This window comes from Ammospiza caudacuta, chromosome 19 (genome assembly GCF_027887145.1).
Source record: "Ammospiza caudacuta isolate bAmmCau1 chromosome 19, bAmmCau1.pri, whole genome shotgun sequence".
Classification (NCBI taxonomy): Eukaryota; Metazoa; Chordata; class Aves; order Passeriformes; family Passerellidae; genus Ammospiza; species Ammospiza caudacuta.
The window spans coordinates 12,333,857-12,350,118 of NC_080611.1; the positions used below are offsets into that span (position 1 = coordinate 12,333,857).

A 16,262-nucleotide genomic window follows, 5' to 3' on the forward strand; every position below is an offset into this window, starting at 1 on the left:
ACAGCAGCTTTATTCACAGTACTCCCTCAGCCCCTGCACATCCTCCTCCCCAAAACCACAGCCAGGAACTCCCTGCAGTCTGTGCCCCAGTTACCAGTCCCCAGAGTAACTGGTTTGCTGTCTCACAAGGCACTTGGGTTTTTTTCCCTCTGATGTGATGATGGTGAGGTTTTCCCTGTCCCTGGGGGCTGTGCAAGGCCCCTCTGCCAGTCCCGTGCACACCCCTCCATCAGCCAGAGGGAGAACAAGGCCAGGAGTGTGGGAAGAGCAGGGACAACTCAGAGTACAGGGGATGGGATGGATTTGGCCTCAGATTCCAGGGGAGCAGCGTGGCCTCTCCCTGTGACCCACGCTGGTCAGGACCAGGAGATCACAAACTGCTCCCACATGGGCAGCGACACAGGGACCTTCAGCACCTGAGGGGAGAAGGAAGGTGAGAGCAGCCAGGGGTGTCAGAGCCCAGAGTTCTTCCCCTCACAGAGCCTGGCACAGTCCTGGCCCCACTTTGCAGCGATCCCACAGAGCCACAGCCTGGCACAGCCCTGGTCCCACAGATGCCCCGGGAAGGGCACCCGTGGCCTGGGCTGTGCCATTGCTGGGGCCAGACCCCACAGCTGCACTCCAGGTCCCCTCCTGGCCTCCAGCCCTGCCCAGGCTGGCAGCCAGCACTCACCTGGGTGTCACTGCGGTAGGAGAAGTCCCTGACGATGGCACCATTGGCCAGGACTCGCCGGGGAGGGCTGGTGACCCCCAGCACGGTGACAGCCTCCAGCAGGACCCCGTCCAGGTGGGCGCTGGCCCGCAGCAGCTGGCTGAGCACGGCGTCCTGGGCACACGGGGATGGCACCGTGTGCTGCCAGCCCTCAGCCACCCCTCGTGCACCCACGGCACACGGAGATGGCACCCTGTGTCCCTGAACGGACCCATGTGTGCCAGGGCCACAGGAGCCCTGCCCAGCCCCTGCCAGCAGCTCCCCGTGCTCACGTTGGAGGCCAGGAAGAGCAGCTCGGTGTAGTCGCCCCTCTCAAAGGTCTCCCAGCTGTCCCCGTCGTCCCAGAACAGCTCTCCCCTGGCGAAGCCGTCCGGGGTCAGCGCCACCACCAGGGCCATGCCCTTCCCACGGGACTGGGCAGTGCTGAAGGAAGGTTCCTGGGGCATGGGACAGGCACAGCTTGGGGCAGTGCCACAGCCATGCCCCCAGCCCTGCAGCACTGGCATTGTCCTGGCAGCAGTGTGGGCACAGTGCCCTCCCAGGCTGCTCAGACAGGTCACCGTGGTGTCACCAGGGAGCAGAGGGGGCTCACCTGCAGGGGCAGGATGTGCCCTGCACGGACGTGGACATTGATGGTGTCCAAGGGCGCTGGCAGGAGGATCCACTGCCCTTTGCTGTGGATGGTGGAGTCCTGCATGGGGACAAAGAGAGGCGAGAGCAGGCACAAGGTGCCCCAGTGCCAGAGCCATCAAATGGCCACCAGCAAAGGCAGGGGAGGCACGAGACCCACACAGCCCCAGGGGGCTGGTGGGATGCAGGAACGGGCACGAGGTGCCACGGCAAAGCCCCCTGTGCACGCACAGCAGGAGCACCCACCCCTGCGAGGCTGTACCACGTCCCTGCTGGGAAGTAGCCGCTGACTTTGGTCTGTCCTGCCTCCAGCACGGGGGTGATGAGCAGCCCCCCGCCCCACAGGAGCTGGCGGTCCACGGCCCAGGTGTTGGGGTCTGTGGGGAACCTGGGGAAGGAGGGGAGGGAGGGCAGTGCCAGGACACCCTGCAGGTGTTCCCACTGAGCCCCACGGGGCTGGCACTCACTCGAGGAACAGGGGCCGTGCCACGGTCTGCCCGGCACTGTGGGCCCGGTGGAACAGCGTGTAGAGGAAGGGCAGCAGCGAGTACCGGAGGCGCAGGGCGTTCCTCATGGCAGCCTGGGCCGGCGGGCTGAAGGCAAAGGGCTCCTGCGGCTGCGGGAGGGGAAGGGGAACAGCTCGGGGAGATGCTCAGCCCACGGGGAGGGGAACGGTCCCAGGGGAGGGGAACGGCCCCAGGAGATGCTCAGTTCACAGGGAGGGGAACGGCCCCAGGAGATGCTCAGCCCAGGGGATGATCAGTCCACGCGGGGAGGAACGAACGGAGGGCACATTTCAGGGATGCAGGATGGACTCTCCCAGCACTGGGGCACACAGCCCTGCAGCTGAACCTTCCCACGCTGGCAGGGCAGCCCTGGCTGGGCCCAGAGCCCCCTGCCCGGTGGGTGGGGGCTCCCAGGGCTCACCCGGGTGCCGTGGTCGTTGTGGTTCCTCATGAAGGGGTAGAAGGCTCCCAGCTGGGTCCAGCGCACGCACAGCTCCTCGCTGGTGTCGCCCAGGAAGCCGCAGATGTCGGCACCCACCAGGGGCACCCCGAAGAGGTTGAAGAGCAGCACCTCTGCGGAGGGCACAGAGGGCACCAGGGCTCTGCAGCACCCGGGCATGGAGCCAGCGGAGACGCCCCTGGCTGTGGGTGAACCCCAGTGCCCACAGGTAGCTATACATACCTGGTATGGAGTAGTAGAGCTGCTGCCAGTCGCTGCCCACGTCCCCTGTCCAGTGCCCGGCGTAGCGGCCGTGCCCGGCGAAGGTGGAGCGTGAGATGATGAAGGGACGCTTGCCCCGCACCCTCAGCAGAGCACTGCCAATGGGAGGGGTCTGCTCAGCCCCTCCCCAGCTGGGGAAGGGGCTGAGGGCTCCCACAGTGCCCTGTGCTCCACACCAACGCTGGGTCTCTCCCAGCTCTGCACCCCAGCCTGTGCAGGAGCCCCAGGCTCACCTGTGGGAGGCCACGGCCTCGCTCAGCCCGTACAGGCTGTGCAGGTTGTAGTGAGAGGACAGGTACTGCTGGCTGGAGGCACAGATGGTGCCGGCCTGCAGGCGGCCCCCGAACACACCTGCAGGGGACAGGTGGAGTTCAGAGCATCCCCGGGCTCCTCCCGGCTCCCCCGAGCCCTGGGCAGGGCTGGGACCCGCTCCTGTACCTGGCACGTACGGGGGATGCTCCAGGTTGTTGTTGGGGCAGCCGTCCTGGGAGCCCTCCACGAAGTTGGATGGCTCGTTCATGTCCTGGGAGGGCAGGAAAGGACAGGATGGCCCCGGTGCCAGCAGAGCGCAGGGCAGGAGCCAGCGCCAGCAGCTGCACAGCGCCACTCACGAGCCACATGCCATCGAAGGGCACTTGATCGTGGAAGTCCTTCACCATGTCGTGCCACCACTCGTGAGTCTCTGGGTTGGTGAAGTCTGGGAACACCGTGGGGCCTGGCCAGACCTGCAGGAGGGAGAGCGTTGGGCAGAGCCCCCACCTTCCCCCACGGCCCCCCGGAGGTTTCTCCCCCACTCTGGGGGTGCTGCAGCCACTCGAGCCCTGTCTGTGGGCACAGGGGCTGCTCCCCACACGCACCTTCCCGACCAGGGGCTGCCCCGTGGCGTTCCTGATGAACACCCCTCGCCTCAGGCCCTCATCATAGGGCTTGTAGGTGCCAGGGGGCCCCGAGCTGCTGATCCCAGCGTCCTGCAAGGGCACAAAGCCAGGGCAGCAGCAGGGAACGGCCAGCCCTGCCCTCATCACCGCCCTGGGGCAGCTGAACCCGTGCCAGGCTGCCCGTGCCACTCACCACGATCATGATGTACCTCAGCCCGAGGCTGTGGAAGTCCCGCACCATCTCAGGGTAGTCCCTGAAGCTTTTCTTGTTGAAGGTGAAATCCCTCTTGGCATCTGCATAGTCCAGGTCGTTCCACTGCACGTCCTGTGGATGGAGGCACCGTGGCTTGGGCAGCAGCAGGGACCCCTCATGCTGCTGTGGGACCCCCACCCCAGGGGCTCCCACCAGCCCCCCAGGCCCCCAGGAGCAGCCAGGACCTACCAGGGGGAAGCGAGCTGCTGTCATGTTGGCCACCACCTGCCGGGTGATGTCTGTGGAGGAGTAGCCCCAGCGGCACAGGTGGAAACCCAGGCCCCAGTACGGGGGCATGAAGGGGAACCCTGGAGGGCAGAGGGTGGGTACTGGCAGGGACAGCCCAGCCCTGTGCCCCCCAGAGCCCTGCAGTGCCCCCCAGAGCCCTGCAGTGCCACGCAGAGCCCTGCAGTGCCCCATGGCTCACGGCACCCCAGCCATGGCTCAGCCATACCAACCACATCCAGGTACTGCCGCACCACACTCTTGGGGTCAGGGCCCAGGAAGATGTAGAAGTCCAGGATCCCTCCTGTCGTGCGCCAGGTCAGGGCCGGGCTGGGCTGCAGGAGCACGTCTGGGGAGGCACAAGGGCCAGGGGAGGAAGCTGAGGATGAGGACGGTGCCAGGCCCATGCCCAGTGCCCCACAGGACTCACCCATGGCGTTGCTGTTCAGCAGAAACACACCGTGGGCTGAACCATCGTCCTCCATCACCAGGTAGAAAGGGTGGGAGCCGTAGAGGTTGACGTGGGGCTGGAGCAGAGCACAATGTGGGGCCAGTGAGGCTCTGCTGGAGATCCCCACACCCACTCGACCACCCTGGCCTCGGGTCAGGAGCACTGGCTGCAGGTGCCATCCCAGGGCTGTGCTCCCAACTCTGTCACCTCAGCCGAGCCCTGCCCTGAGCCAGAGCCCTGCAAACACTCCCAGGCAGCACAGAGCTCCAGGGGGACAAACCTGGGCTGGGGACAGGGGTGCCATGGGTTTGTGCAGTGTTACGGCTGGGCTGAACCAGCACACACACATCTCCCCAGCCCCAGGAGAGGCCGCAGGGCACCCCCAGGAGCTCAGATGAATCTGTGTCCCCTTCCCTCAGCCCCGCTCCGTACCGCAGGTGCCATGTCCCGATTCCAGAGGGTGACCCTGGTCCATGCTGTGTCAAGGAACAGCGGGGTCAGGTGCTCCCCCAGCCCCGAAATGAAGTGGGAGGGCAGGGAGGTGGAGATCTGCAGGAACTGGTCTGTGAAGATGAGGGGTGCGACCGTGGTGTTCAGCCTGCGGAGAGAGAGGGACACTCGGCCAACAGCCGGGAGGGAGGCACCGAGCTGGGGACACCGGTGTGGGGCAGGGACACGGGTGCTCATCACCATGGGAAATGAAAACAAGTTTTGGGTGAGCTCTGGGATTCCTGGTTCCCTGCCCAGCCATGGAACTGCAGAGGGAGTGAAAGTAAAGCCCCGACAGCCACCCCACTGGTGTCACCGGAGCGTCCCTGCAGCCATCCCGGCACTGCGGGGCTGGGCGGGTTCCCGTCCCGAATCCCTCGGGGGGCACCGGGGGCACTCACAGGACTCTCCCACTGCTCTGCCGGCACACGACGAGGCCGAAGGGCTCCTGGCTGACCTGCAGCCCGTACAGCGTGGAGGAGGCTCGGCCGTGCACCCGCGGCGTGGCCAGCGGCACCTCATAGCGCGGCCGGGCGGCGTCCCGGAGCTGCGGGGAGAGCGCTCAGCGAGCGGGGAACGGGCACCGGGCAGCCGGGCCCGGGGCTGCGGGGAGAGCGGGGAACGGGCACCGGGCACCGGAGCTGCGGGGAGAGCGCTCAGCGGGGAACGGGCACCGGGAGGCTCAGGCCGGGCCGGGCCGCACCGTGAAGCGCAGGCGGGCCGGGGTCTCCAGCGCCAGCTCCAGCCGCAGCTCGTCCACCGCTGCCGGCAGGAAGGCGGCGGCCTGGCGGCGCAGGCGGGCGGAGAAGCCGCTCTCGGTGGCCGTCAGGTTCTCGGCGCGGTAGCTGCGGTAGCCGCGGGGGAAGAAGCACCAGGGCGGGCCGGGCCCGGAGCGCGGCCCGGGCCCCGGGCTGTAGCAGCAGCCCCGCGCCTCGCAGCCCGCCCGCGACAGGAGCCGCTCGGGGCCGCAGTCGAAGCGGCCGCTCGGGGACACCTCGCAGGCGGCAGCGCCGGGGCCCCGAGCCGAGGCCAGGACCGGGAGCAGCAGCGCCAGCAGCGCAGCCGCCAGCCCCGGGCCCGGCCCCATGGCCCGGCCCGCGCTCCCGGCAGCGGGGACGCACCGGAACCGACACCGGCACCGACACCGACACCGGCACCGGCACCGACACCGACACCGGCACCGACACCGCGCGGCCCCGGAGCCGCCGGCCCCGCCAATGCCGCCCCCACGCCGGGAAATCGTGGCTCCACCGGGGCGGGGCGGGGAGGCGGAGCTGCTCGGGGCAGGGAAAGTGAAACGTAAACAGAAACATACCGAACGCATTACAATGGTACGGCTGAAATAAACATTGTACTCGGCAAAGTAAATATTGTACCCCGCACCTGCTTATCTATCTATTTATTTGTCTATTTACAAAGTCTGGAGACTGTGGAAGAATGTAAAAGATACTATATGTATTTTCGTGTATTTTCAGGCTTCCTGCGACGCGAGCTTGGCTCTCAAGCAGTGACTGAGCCACTGCAGAGCCCTTTGGTGCTGGGGCTGTTCCTCCTGGATCTGCTGCACGATGGTGCTAATGGTCTGCAGCCGATCCTCCACTTTCTCCTGCTGGTTCATGCAGGACTCTTCAGTGTGGCACAGGGCCTTGTACTTCCCTTGCCTCAGAGCCTGCAGCTGCTTCTGGCGTGCCTGGTGGGCCACAATCTCCAACAGGTTCTGAGAAAAGCAAAAGAGAAGGGGCTGTGACAGCAGGAAAAGCATGGGCAGGACTCGTGTCAGGTGCTGTGACCACCACGTTGGACCAGGGAAGGACAGTGCTGTGAATTCCCCACCATAACAGCCAAACAGCACCCCCAGCCCAGGTGTTGGAGGGGTATAGACATCACAGACCAAAACGTGCCCAGTTATTGTGTGGCTCTAACACATTCCAGCACGCCCAGCTGAGGACAGAGAGGAAGGAGGGGAAGCACAGGCTCTGTTGGCTCACGTGCTGTAGGGCAGTTCATGTGCTCACCCATCGTTTCTCGTAGTGAAGATATTCCCTGTCCAAGATGAGGCTCTCAGTCTCATCCTGGAGCTGGCACACTTCCTGCTGCTTTTCTGAAAAGTTGTCTTTGAGGGACTCTTGGATGGTCTCCAGCTCCTGCATGGTTTGGTTGCATTCATAAATGTTCTAGTAAATGGAAGAGAAGGGAATGGCAGATTTCAGTTCTCTATTCAGCTGCACTCCTGACCATACTCCCAGAGTTTGGGGGATTTTTAATGATTTTCCCTGTGCTGGCACAGGGTCACTGCTGTGCTCACTGCTGCTCTCCACAAGGCCAGCCCCAGCTGTGTGAGCTCCTGCAGACCTACTTTCCTTGCTCACCTCCTGGATTTCCCTGATCTTCTTCTTCAGGTCCTCTTTCCTGCTTTGGACGTCGCTCTTGGTGCTGTGCTTCAGCTTGCTCTGAGCCCCTGCCCGGTGTGTGATTGTCTCTCTCTGGGAAACACACGCCTCCATGGCCCGAATCAGCATCTCCTGCTGCTTCTGCAGCTGCCCATAGCGCACCTGCCGATGGCCAGGACACACCCCAGCCTCAGAATCCCCAATGTTTGCCAGTAGCACCCAGGGGAGCTGCCAGGGGGCACATCCCAGCAGCACAAACCAGACATACGGGACACGAGTGCCTGCAGGCCAGATTTGGTGCAAGTCCAAACCTGGTTTGCTGTGTGTGGATCTGGAAGGCAGAGGCCTGGATTATCAACCTGTCTACACCAATACTCAAAATGTTACTCTGAACCTCATTGGCAAGAGCAGAAGCAGAAAAGCAGAAGCATCCTGAGAATGAAGGGGATGAGCTTCTCTGCCAGGAGAGGGAACACTTCCCTAAACCAGTGATTAAAGTGATGCAATATTTAGTAATCAACACTGCACATAAATCAGGGTCACATAACCAGGTGGCAGACATACTGCAATTTAAATAGATTTCTTGGGAGTATCCAGATCCTGCTGAGGCTGGCATGGGGAATGCAGGATGTGTGGGCTGGATGTGCTCAGTTTAGTCGAGCTGCAGGGGTTTAGAGTCCCTCCCTGGGCCCTGAAGATGCCACTTCTCCAGCCTGTTTCTCATCTCCTGCCTCCTGTTTCAGCCACTCCAAGGCTAAGCACACTGGGTGGCTACCCCTCCTCAGCCCCCCTTCCCAGAGCCTCACTTGCATCCTCCGAATCTCCGTTTTCATGTCATGGATCTCGCCGTGTTCTGTCAGAGCATCTGTGGTATCCTTCATCTCTTTTGCCAGCTGGAACTTCTTCTCCCACAGCAGTATCTGATGCCTTCAGAGAAGAAAGGGGAAGGAAGGAGAAAGTTAGACCCCCAGTGACCTGCCCAGTGCAGCATTGCCAGTCACTGGCAGAGTCCCCATATGGATCTTGGCAATGTCCAGCTCACACAGGCTGGAACTGTTAAAGCCAACATCCTCCCAGCTCCTGCTGGCTCCAGAGACTGCTGAAACACCTTTCAAACACCCATCCCCTTCTCCAGGAAGGCCAGAAGCACATTTGCTGGTGCCAGGTCTGGTGATTGCAGGAGAATGGGAATGTGGACACAGTCCCACAGGACTGTGGCACTCTGGTACCTACTCTGCTTCCACCAGGCTGTTCAGGAGCCTTTCCTTCTCCTCAGTCAGCTTACTGTGCCTCTCCTGCATCTCCATGGATTCTTTTTCTGCTGCCTAGATTTGGGAAGAACAAAACAATACAGAGTTGTCAGGCTGAGAAGGTTTTCCAGGATGACTGTTTGCCTCTGATCTGCAGGGGAGGCTGAAACCTGGGACTAAGGTGCCTCAGTACCTTGAGAGACTGCACAAACTCGTTCTCTGTGACAATTCTGCCATTTTGCAGGTTCTCAACGCTGCTGTTGTTCTTGTTGATCAACGTGTTCAACTTAATCAAGTCATTTGACATGTTCTTCATGTGCCGTTCCACATCCTTCTGCTCTTTCATTTCCTGCTGAATTTCATCTGTGGGTGAACAGAAAAAGGTCTTAGAATTCCCCTGAGCACTGGGTTGAACAGAGACAAGGTGTGACAAATGGCTATCAGAGCTGGCAACACCTCAGGCAGAGCCACCCCTGTCCCACAAAATGATCCCAGCAAAAATGATTTTCCACAAGCTCAAAAACCAAAAAAAGGTTTTGAAGGAGACTCCTGTGGGAAAAAGTTGTGTTTGGCCAAGGAAAGTGCAGTCATTGCTGGGGACATTTACCTACCCACTCCTTGCAAACCTTATTTAACAAGTGTAAGAGGTGACATTGTCACTTAGGGTCCCACTGTCAGGACAGTAGGATCAGTCCTTGTAGGAATAGCCTATAGATGCAATCAGCAGCAGTGCCTGGGCTGTGGTGTTCCTGCTCACACGTGCCAGGAGCACTCTTTGGGGCAGGCCCAGCTTTCCCCACCTGTAACCCTCCCCTCCCTGTTCCCCCTTCACAGATGGACATTTCAAGGCAGAGTTGAACTTTAAGGAAACACCAACTGTCCAGGCGCAGCTTCCTCTGCTGCATGATGATGCTCTGCTTCTGCAGCGTGTCCAGGGAGGTGATCTGTTCCTCCTTCTCCTGTGTCAGCTTCATCAGCTCCTTCTGCTCACTCAGCCAGTACTTCTGCAACGTCACCGCCTCGGAGTTGCAATCTTCTATCTGCTGGTTAAGCCTGTTGATCTCAATCTCCAGTGGGCCCAGTTCTTGCCCCTGTAGAGAGCAAAGTTTGGGCTAAATCAGGCAGAAGCTTCCTGAGTTGTTTACAGCATCTGGACATTCCAAAGGCTGCAGAGGATGTGCCACAGGACTCATTTCCCCATGGGTATCCATCAGGTCTTACCCCAATAGGGCCAACCCTCAAATGACTGAAATCTCACTGCCTGCCCCATTCTCCCCTCCTCAGTGTTTGCAGACTTTTCCAACAAGATCCTATTTACTCATTGATGCCATTTGACATTTTCATCAGGTGCAGGCAGGTCCCTGAGGGATCCATGCCAGGCACACCCTCATTTCACAATTCCCTTCACTGCATTATGAACTGATAAACAGAAACACCTGCATTAACCAATGCAGCTTTTAAATCACAGTGCTGGTGCCTGAATGTTTGAACTACCCAACACTTAACACAGTTACATTGATCAGGAGCATCTGTGGCCACCACAAAGAATAAAATCAAAACTGGGACTGAAACACAAAAGTACCTACCCCTTGCTGAGAAAGAAGCATCTCCAGCTTCTTGTTGTACAGGCAGAGGATCCCTCCCTTCTTCTCAGCCAGGATCTTGGACTTGGCAATCTCATTTTCCTGGCAGGTGATCTGTTCATTCACATTTTTTATTTCCTTGTCCACCTCACAGAGTGTTTTCTGGTGAACTGTCAGCCTGCAGCTGGTATTGGTTGCATTCAGAATAATCTGGGCCACATCATTCTCAACCTTGTAAAAATGCAGCTCCTGGGAATATCAAAGAGAAAACACATCAGTGTCCCCAGCAGCCCCTTGTTGGGTTCCAATGCCACTTGTCCAGCTCAGGAGTCAGAGGACTGAGATTCTACTCCCAGCTCTGTACTACAAGCCACAAGCTACTCACGCTCTGTGTATCTTTGCTTCTCCATTAATTGCCAGGTAATACAATACCTACCTCTCCCGTACAGCTGTTGGAAAGCATTAAGGAGGCCAAACATTCCCAAAACCTTTAAGAGACCTCACTCATCCCTTCTGCAATGTCCCCCCAGCTGTCTCCAGTTACCTGCCACCAGTAGCAGGACATCACAGCATTGTCCCTTTTGCAGCCCACACACCTAACAACCAGCACAACCCTCACAGGGGTGAGAGGGGCTGGGCTCAGCTTTCTCATCCTTCTAAGTGATCCAGTTACACACTCCCAGAGAGAGAAATATAATGGATTAAAGATTGGACTGTGGGACTGATTGAACAGCTGGACTGTTCTTTGGATCTTCCTCAGAACTGAGAGCTGCCTGCATCCCATTCCATGATGAATCATATAAATAAAAGTTAGTTAAAATGAGATTACAGAAGTACCACAGGTCCACTGTTTTTCTTTAGTACATAAGAAATGCTAGTACTTTATACTAAACACTCATCATTGGCCCATTTTTTAAGCAAAGGACAGTGTGGTTTGTGTCAGGCCTTTTTGGCCAAGCTCTCTCACACACACCAGAACCCTGCAATAAGATCACAGGGAGAACCAGACTGGACAGGCAAACTCAGGAAAGCTTCAATGCACACCTGAAACCAGAGCAAAGGCACTGACAAACCCTGCTGGGCACCCAGTGGTCCTGCCCTGCCCTCCCAAGGGGGGATGCCATACCAGGTCGCTCTTCCTGCTCCGAAGCTTTTCAGCCAGCTGGGAGAAGTGCTTTGCAACTTTGCTGGATATCCTCTGGTCCTGGAGCTTGGCCACGATTTCACTCTCTAGCTGCTCGCTGGCATAAGTTCCCTTCTGTATTCCCTTCCTTATGGACAGCAGCTCATTCAGGTGAGCAGCCTGGTCCTGAAAGGTGGGAAGGCAGACACAGCATCACTACAACTGCCTGAGGAAGGGCATTCAAAAGGGATTTGTGTTCCATGGCCTGTCCTCACCATCCTGGTCCTGCTGAGGGCCTCCTCTGTCTCGTGGAGAACACGAGTGTAGGTGCCAGTCTGGACCTGCAGGGCCTCCTGCTCCTGCAGGCACTGGGCAATCAGCTTCCTTGTCACACTGGCATCGTTCTGGGAGCGGTTCAGCAGCCTGACCAGGCTCTCGTTCTTCTCCTCCTCTTTCCTGATGGACTTCCCACAGCCATGGATGTCCCCTTCCAGGGACTTGAGGTCACGTCTGTAGTTGCTGGAGGGGCAAAGAGGATGGAAAGTCATCGCAGGGATTGGTGCTGAACAGCCACCCACAAATTCCTCTTTTCAAGCATGTTATTGCAGCAACAACTGCCCAGGAAGGAGGATGTTTGTAAGGGCTCAGCTGCTGTGACAGTGCAGAGTCAGCAGGAGATGGATGGAGACATCAAGATTTAAAAGTAAATGTGTGTAGGGAAATTGATTCCTTCTTTCAGTGCTGTCCCAGCCCCCATTCCAACCAGGATGTCACCATATAAAAGCAGATTGTTTGTTCTCAGAGAATCAGTCAAGCTTTAAGGCTCATGAGCAAATAAACACTTCCTTTGCAATACAGGGAGGTTTTCCTGAACGTTTCCAAAGGCCTCACAAAACCCTGATAATGAGAGATAAACCCTTCCTGACATCCAGGTCGTTGGAGTAAGAAATGTTGCAAAGGTGAGAGAACTCTTTTAAAGGAATAAAACACGATCATAAAAACTCTAAGCAGCTTCAAGAACGCCCCACATTCTGAGGGAGAGATGTGGTTAGGATAAACAAAACAGCAACAAAGAAAGTGCTTCTCATCCTTTAAATTTATTATGTATTTCAGAGCAGGGAACTTGTTCTGCCTGACATGCCCTGCCCACACAGGGCTGAACCCACAGACTAAACCCCACTGGAATCCCTTCTAGGATCCCTCCTGCCCAAATCTGAGCTGTCCTCAGGGCCTGGTTTCGGACCATACCTCAGCAGCTCCTGAGTGACAACATAGGCCTCATCCCTCTGCTTCATTCCAGCCAAGCTGCTGTTCCAGTGCTCCATCAGCTTCTTTTTCTCCATGTTAATGGCCTGGACCTCCAGCCCAGCCTGGGAACAGAGACATGGCAGACAGGATGAATCTACACTGTGTTTAAAAAAAGATAAAAATTGTGTTACAATACAATTTTTTTTTCTTTTCCTGTTCATAATGTGCTGAGCAGGATCAGATTCACCTCCGTGGCTGGTTCATTTCTGAGCAGCCCACAGAGCACAGTTCTGCATGAAAAACTGCTGAGAAGGGCAGGAGGAAGTGATTTACAGGCACTTCTTAAGGACAAAGGAAAAGAAAAAAAAACTCCTCATTCTTCCAAACAGGAACAAACTGTGAAACTCCGTCCCACATTGTGCACAGCACGTGAGCACGGGCCAAAGGGGTCAGCCCTGCCAGGGAAATATTAACCCCAGGGGACAAGGGCCCTCCTACCTCAGTGATTGCCTGCCGGGTCACTTTTGTGTCCTCTGCCTGGGCCACAAGCTGAGCTTCAAACAGAGCAATTTGTTCCTGCAGCTGGTGGACTCTCCTTGTCAGCTGGTCCAGGAAAATGTCCTACAGAGCCAGAGCCAAACAGCCCAGGGTGAGTCACAGAACCTCAAACCTACTGTGTCCTACTAGAGTAATATCAGCTAAAAAAGGAATTAATAACAATATCAGCTAAAAAAGGAATTAATAACAATATCCGCTAAAAAAGGAATTAATAACAATATCAGCTAAAAAAGGAATTAATAACAATATCCGCTAAAAAAGGAATTTAAACTGGCAGCTGGGTTACATTGGAGTCCTACTGAAACGTTCCCATTCATGCACAAAGGGCTCGGGACTGCAGCAGGGATGACTTGCAGGAGAATGAAACCTTTGCTGACTGTTTATTACTCTAATTGCAGCAGTAAATTGATAGGTCAGCTCTGAAGCCACAGTCCCTCCTGTCAGCCCTGAGTTCACCTGTCCGGCTACTGGGAATGTCAATAATGTATATTTGAAAATCCTTTGTTAAAACCCTCCTAACCCACTGTATTTCAACAGTTTACACGGAATTCTGCAGAGCAGTACCCGTGGATTGTGTCCTGGAAGGCAGCAGAGGGAGCTCCAGCACCGACTGGCTCTGCTCGTTCCCAAAGTTCACTTTCCATTGTGAAATTCTGTGATCCAGAATCATTCTCAAGACCTGTACCCATGATATTTCTCCATTAAATACCCTCCTTCCCCCACACCCCTTCTCCTCGAGTGAAGAGTGCTTTACTGTCCTGAGCCTTGCAAACCCTCTGGGCAGTGCTGCCATCCTGGGGCAGGCAGGGCTTCTCCTCCTTTTCAGAAAAGCCTCTGGATTCACTTTTTTTTTCAGTTATTTGAGAAAAACATCCCCACTCATTTTCCATGATTCAATCACTCCAGCCTTCCTCCTGACAAGGTGGCACATCCCCAGGACTGACTGCTGGCACCTGCATTCATTTATTTCAAAGACAGCTTTTCTTGGTACCTGTTTTTTCTTCTCCACCTCAGCCCGGATCCTGTCTGCCTCAGCCCTCCTTGCTGTCTGTTTCATCAGTAAGAGCCTGTGATGCATCTCCTGGTCCATGCTCTGCACGTAGAGGAGCTCCAAGGCCAGGTTTTCAATCTGGGTCTGCATTGTAGAAACTGGGGGACAAGGGGCAAAATAGTTATAGAGGAGTTTGTTTGTAGGGACAGAGAGGTTTGTTTGTAGGGTACACCTTAAACAGAGATAAAAGAGGAAGAAATACAGAAGCTCCTGAAGCAAAATCTCTCACACATCAGGTAACCAGCCCTCCCCAGCATCCACATTTACATCAGCTCTGGAGTACAGCTCCACAACCAAAGATCCTGACAAGCAATTCCCGCACCCCCAGCTCACAGAACTCCAGGACAATCCATTAAACTTTCCAATGAGCACATTATTCCCGATTAATTATTCTGCTGCATTTTCCAATTCAGCGCTCGCCTAAATTCCAATTAATTTCTGCACACAGCCCTAGAATTGGGAAACCCTGCCAGGAGCGCCCGGGTCACCTTTCTTGCGCTCCCCCTCGGTGCTGTGACACATTTCCTTGTGAGCAGCCCTGAGGGCCTGCAGCTCCTCCTCCAGCTGCTGCCGTGCCTCTGCCGCCTGCCACCAGCGCTCGTGGCTCTTCTCCAGCTCCTCCTCCAGCTGCCCCAGCTGCTGCTGGGCCCCATAGAGGATCACCCCCAGCTCCTCCCGCTGCTCCTTGCTGCTCTTCATGGCTGTTCTCTGCAGACACGAGAGACGGAGGGCTGTGTCCCAGCAGCTTGGGCAGGAGGGGCTGTGGGGAGGTGAAGGAGGGGCTGGGTACCATTCCATGCAGGTCCAGGTTCACTTGTTCTATCTGCTTGGTGAGGTAGTTCTTCAGGGCAGCCTGGAATCTTGTCATCAGAGGCTGTAAAGGACAGTAGTAGAGCTTGTTAATATTAATACTTGTGTAAATAGATTATGAAGGAGCCTCACTGCTACGTCCCCCACCCAATAAAACAACTTATTTCTGCCACAGACTCTTGTGTGCTTATTTCAGCTACTTTAGCTATTTCAGCTGCACTCACTGCAAGTGAGAGATGGTACAGAATGGGTTTGTGCCGATGCCAAAAAGTGAGAATGTTTGAGAATCGGAAGAGCCACATCTGAGAACGCACCCTTGCTGCAAGGAGGGCTCTTCTTCTTCTTCTTCTCTTTCAGGGGCACTGCAGGGACCAGATTTACCCAGTGCACCGCTCACTTCTGAGCCAGCAGCCCTGGGTCAGCACTGAGTGGCACAGGCAGCAGTTAATACTCTGGCCAAACTGATTTTCACACATTTCACACTCAGCGCAGCTGAACAGCCACTGCTTACGGCTCACCTCACAGGTCTCAGAGAAACACGAACCCCAGCCCTGCAAAGAACAAGATTTGAAGACTCCTCACATGTTCTGGGTCCAGGACGAGCAGCTCCGTTTCTCCTTTTTTCAGCCTCGGTCTTCTCCTCTCAGGCTCCTCGGCCGCCCTCTCCCTTCCTTGGCCGCCACGGCCGCCGGGGAGCTCGGAGCCGGGCGCTGCATGGCGAGAGCTGGCTCCTGCTCCGCTCCCTGGGCCGCAGAGAAGGGAGAAGGCAAGGCACAGGGTCAGGTTTCACAGCGCCGTGCCCCTGCCTGGGTTACAGTGACCACAGAGGGACACAGCAGAGCTGTGCCACAGCCACCGGGGTACCTGGCTCGGCTGCGGGTGCTCCCGAGGGGGGGGGAGAGGCTCCTCCACCTGGGCCTGGCTGCTCCATGTCGTCCTGGGCAGGGGGACAAAGGTTGGTCACATTCTGCGTTGTCTGGGGAAGGCTCAGGGGATTTTTCATGAAACATAAACCACCTTTTCCATCTAAACCTATTTATCCCTAAAGACCTGCTCGTTTTTGTAATGGGGCATGAACAATGCAAAAGGACCGGCACAAGGGCCTGGCTCTACAGCCTGCCCTCCCAAAATGTAATTACAGTGTCCCACTGGTGCAGAGCCCAGGAACAGCCCTGCAGCCAGAGCTCTCCTCCTGCAGGGGCAGTGACTCTGTTTGCTCCTCCAGAGGAACACACTCTCCTGGTCATTGCCACTCTTCCCTGGCCTGGCACGCTGCGCAAGTGAAAAGCGGAGCAGCACGTGGCCATCTGCATTTCATTCTAATGCTGTGGTATTTTTTGCCACAGGGCGCAGGAGTTTAATTTATAAGTTTAATCTCATTTAC

General features: G+C 56.9%; 2 protein-coding genes across 2 annotated transcripts; both read right to left on the minus strand.

Annotated features, from left to right (window-relative positions):
- Positions 1-38: 38 nt before the first annotated feature.
- Positions 39-5,952, minus strand: GAA (alpha glucosidase). Its single transcript, XM_058817322.1, has 19 exons — positions 5,569-5,952; positions 5,267-5,412; positions 4,809-4,974; positions 4,356-4,452; positions 4,155-4,274; positions 3,890-4,008; positions 3,641-3,772; positions 3,427-3,537; positions 3,181-3,294; positions 3,008-3,092; positions 2,803-2,920; positions 2,531-2,664; positions 2,270-2,421; positions 1,810-1,958; positions 1,589-1,730; positions 1,305-1,403; positions 985-1,149; positions 674-826; positions 39-416 (listed from the first exon to the last, which is right to left on the minus strand). Exons 1-19 carry the CDS (start codon positions 5,950-5,952, stop codon positions 357-359), a joined length of 2,646 nt encoding a protein of 881 aa, XP_058673305.1. The 3' UTR covers positions 39-356.
- Positions 5,953-6,336: 384 nt separating this feature from the next.
- Positions 6,337-15,881, minus strand: CCDC40 (coiled-coil domain containing 40). The gene is made up of 17 exons (XM_058817415.1): positions 15,743-15,881; positions 15,461-15,621; positions 14,859-14,942; positions 14,557-14,776; positions 14,009-14,166; positions 12,958-13,080; positions 12,460-12,581; positions 11,487-11,730; positions 11,215-11,397; positions 10,092-10,337; positions 9,383-9,596; positions 8,699-8,868; positions 8,489-8,580; positions 8,062-8,182; positions 7,235-7,417; positions 6,881-7,039; positions 6,337-6,582 (listed from the first exon to the last, which is right to left on the minus strand). The coding sequence occupies exons 1-17, from the start codon at positions 15,879-15,881 to the stop codon at positions 6,337-6,339; spliced, it is 2,865 nt and encodes a 954-aa protein (XP_058673398.1).
- Between the last annotated feature and the right edge of the window lie 381 nt (positions 15,882-16,262).

What these genes read in the sequence shown, in the direction of transcription:
- GAA (XM_058817322.1), bottom strand. Translation starts at nt 5,952, where the DNA reads ATGGGGCCGGGCCCGGGGCTGGCGGCTGCGCTGCTGGCGCTGCTGCTC. An exon ending in GCAGTACCTGGATGTGGTTG is followed by an intron (nt 4,009 to 4,154) that starts GTATGGCTGAGC and finishes TCTGCCCTCCAG; the next exon opens with GGTTCCCCTTCATGCCCCCG. An exon ending in TGAGGTACATCATGATCGTG is followed by an intron (nt 3,538 to 3,640) that starts GTGAGTGGCACG and finishes GTGCCCTTGCAG; the next exon opens with GACGCTGGGATCAGCAGCTC.
- CCDC40 (XM_058817415.1), bottom strand. Translation starts at nt 15,881, where the DNA reads ATGAAAAATCCCCTGAGCCTTCCCCAGACAACGCAGAATGTGACCAAC. An exon ending in CGGAGATTCGGAGGATGCAA is followed by an intron (nt 7,418 to 8,061) that starts GTGAGGCTCTGG and finishes GGCCATCGGCAG; the next exon opens with GTGCGCTATGGGCAGCTGCA. An exon ending in TTCACTACGAGAAACGATGG is followed by an intron (nt 6,583 to 6,880) that starts GTGAGCACATGA and finishes TGCTTTTCTCAG; the next exon opens with AACCTGTTGGAGATTGTGGC.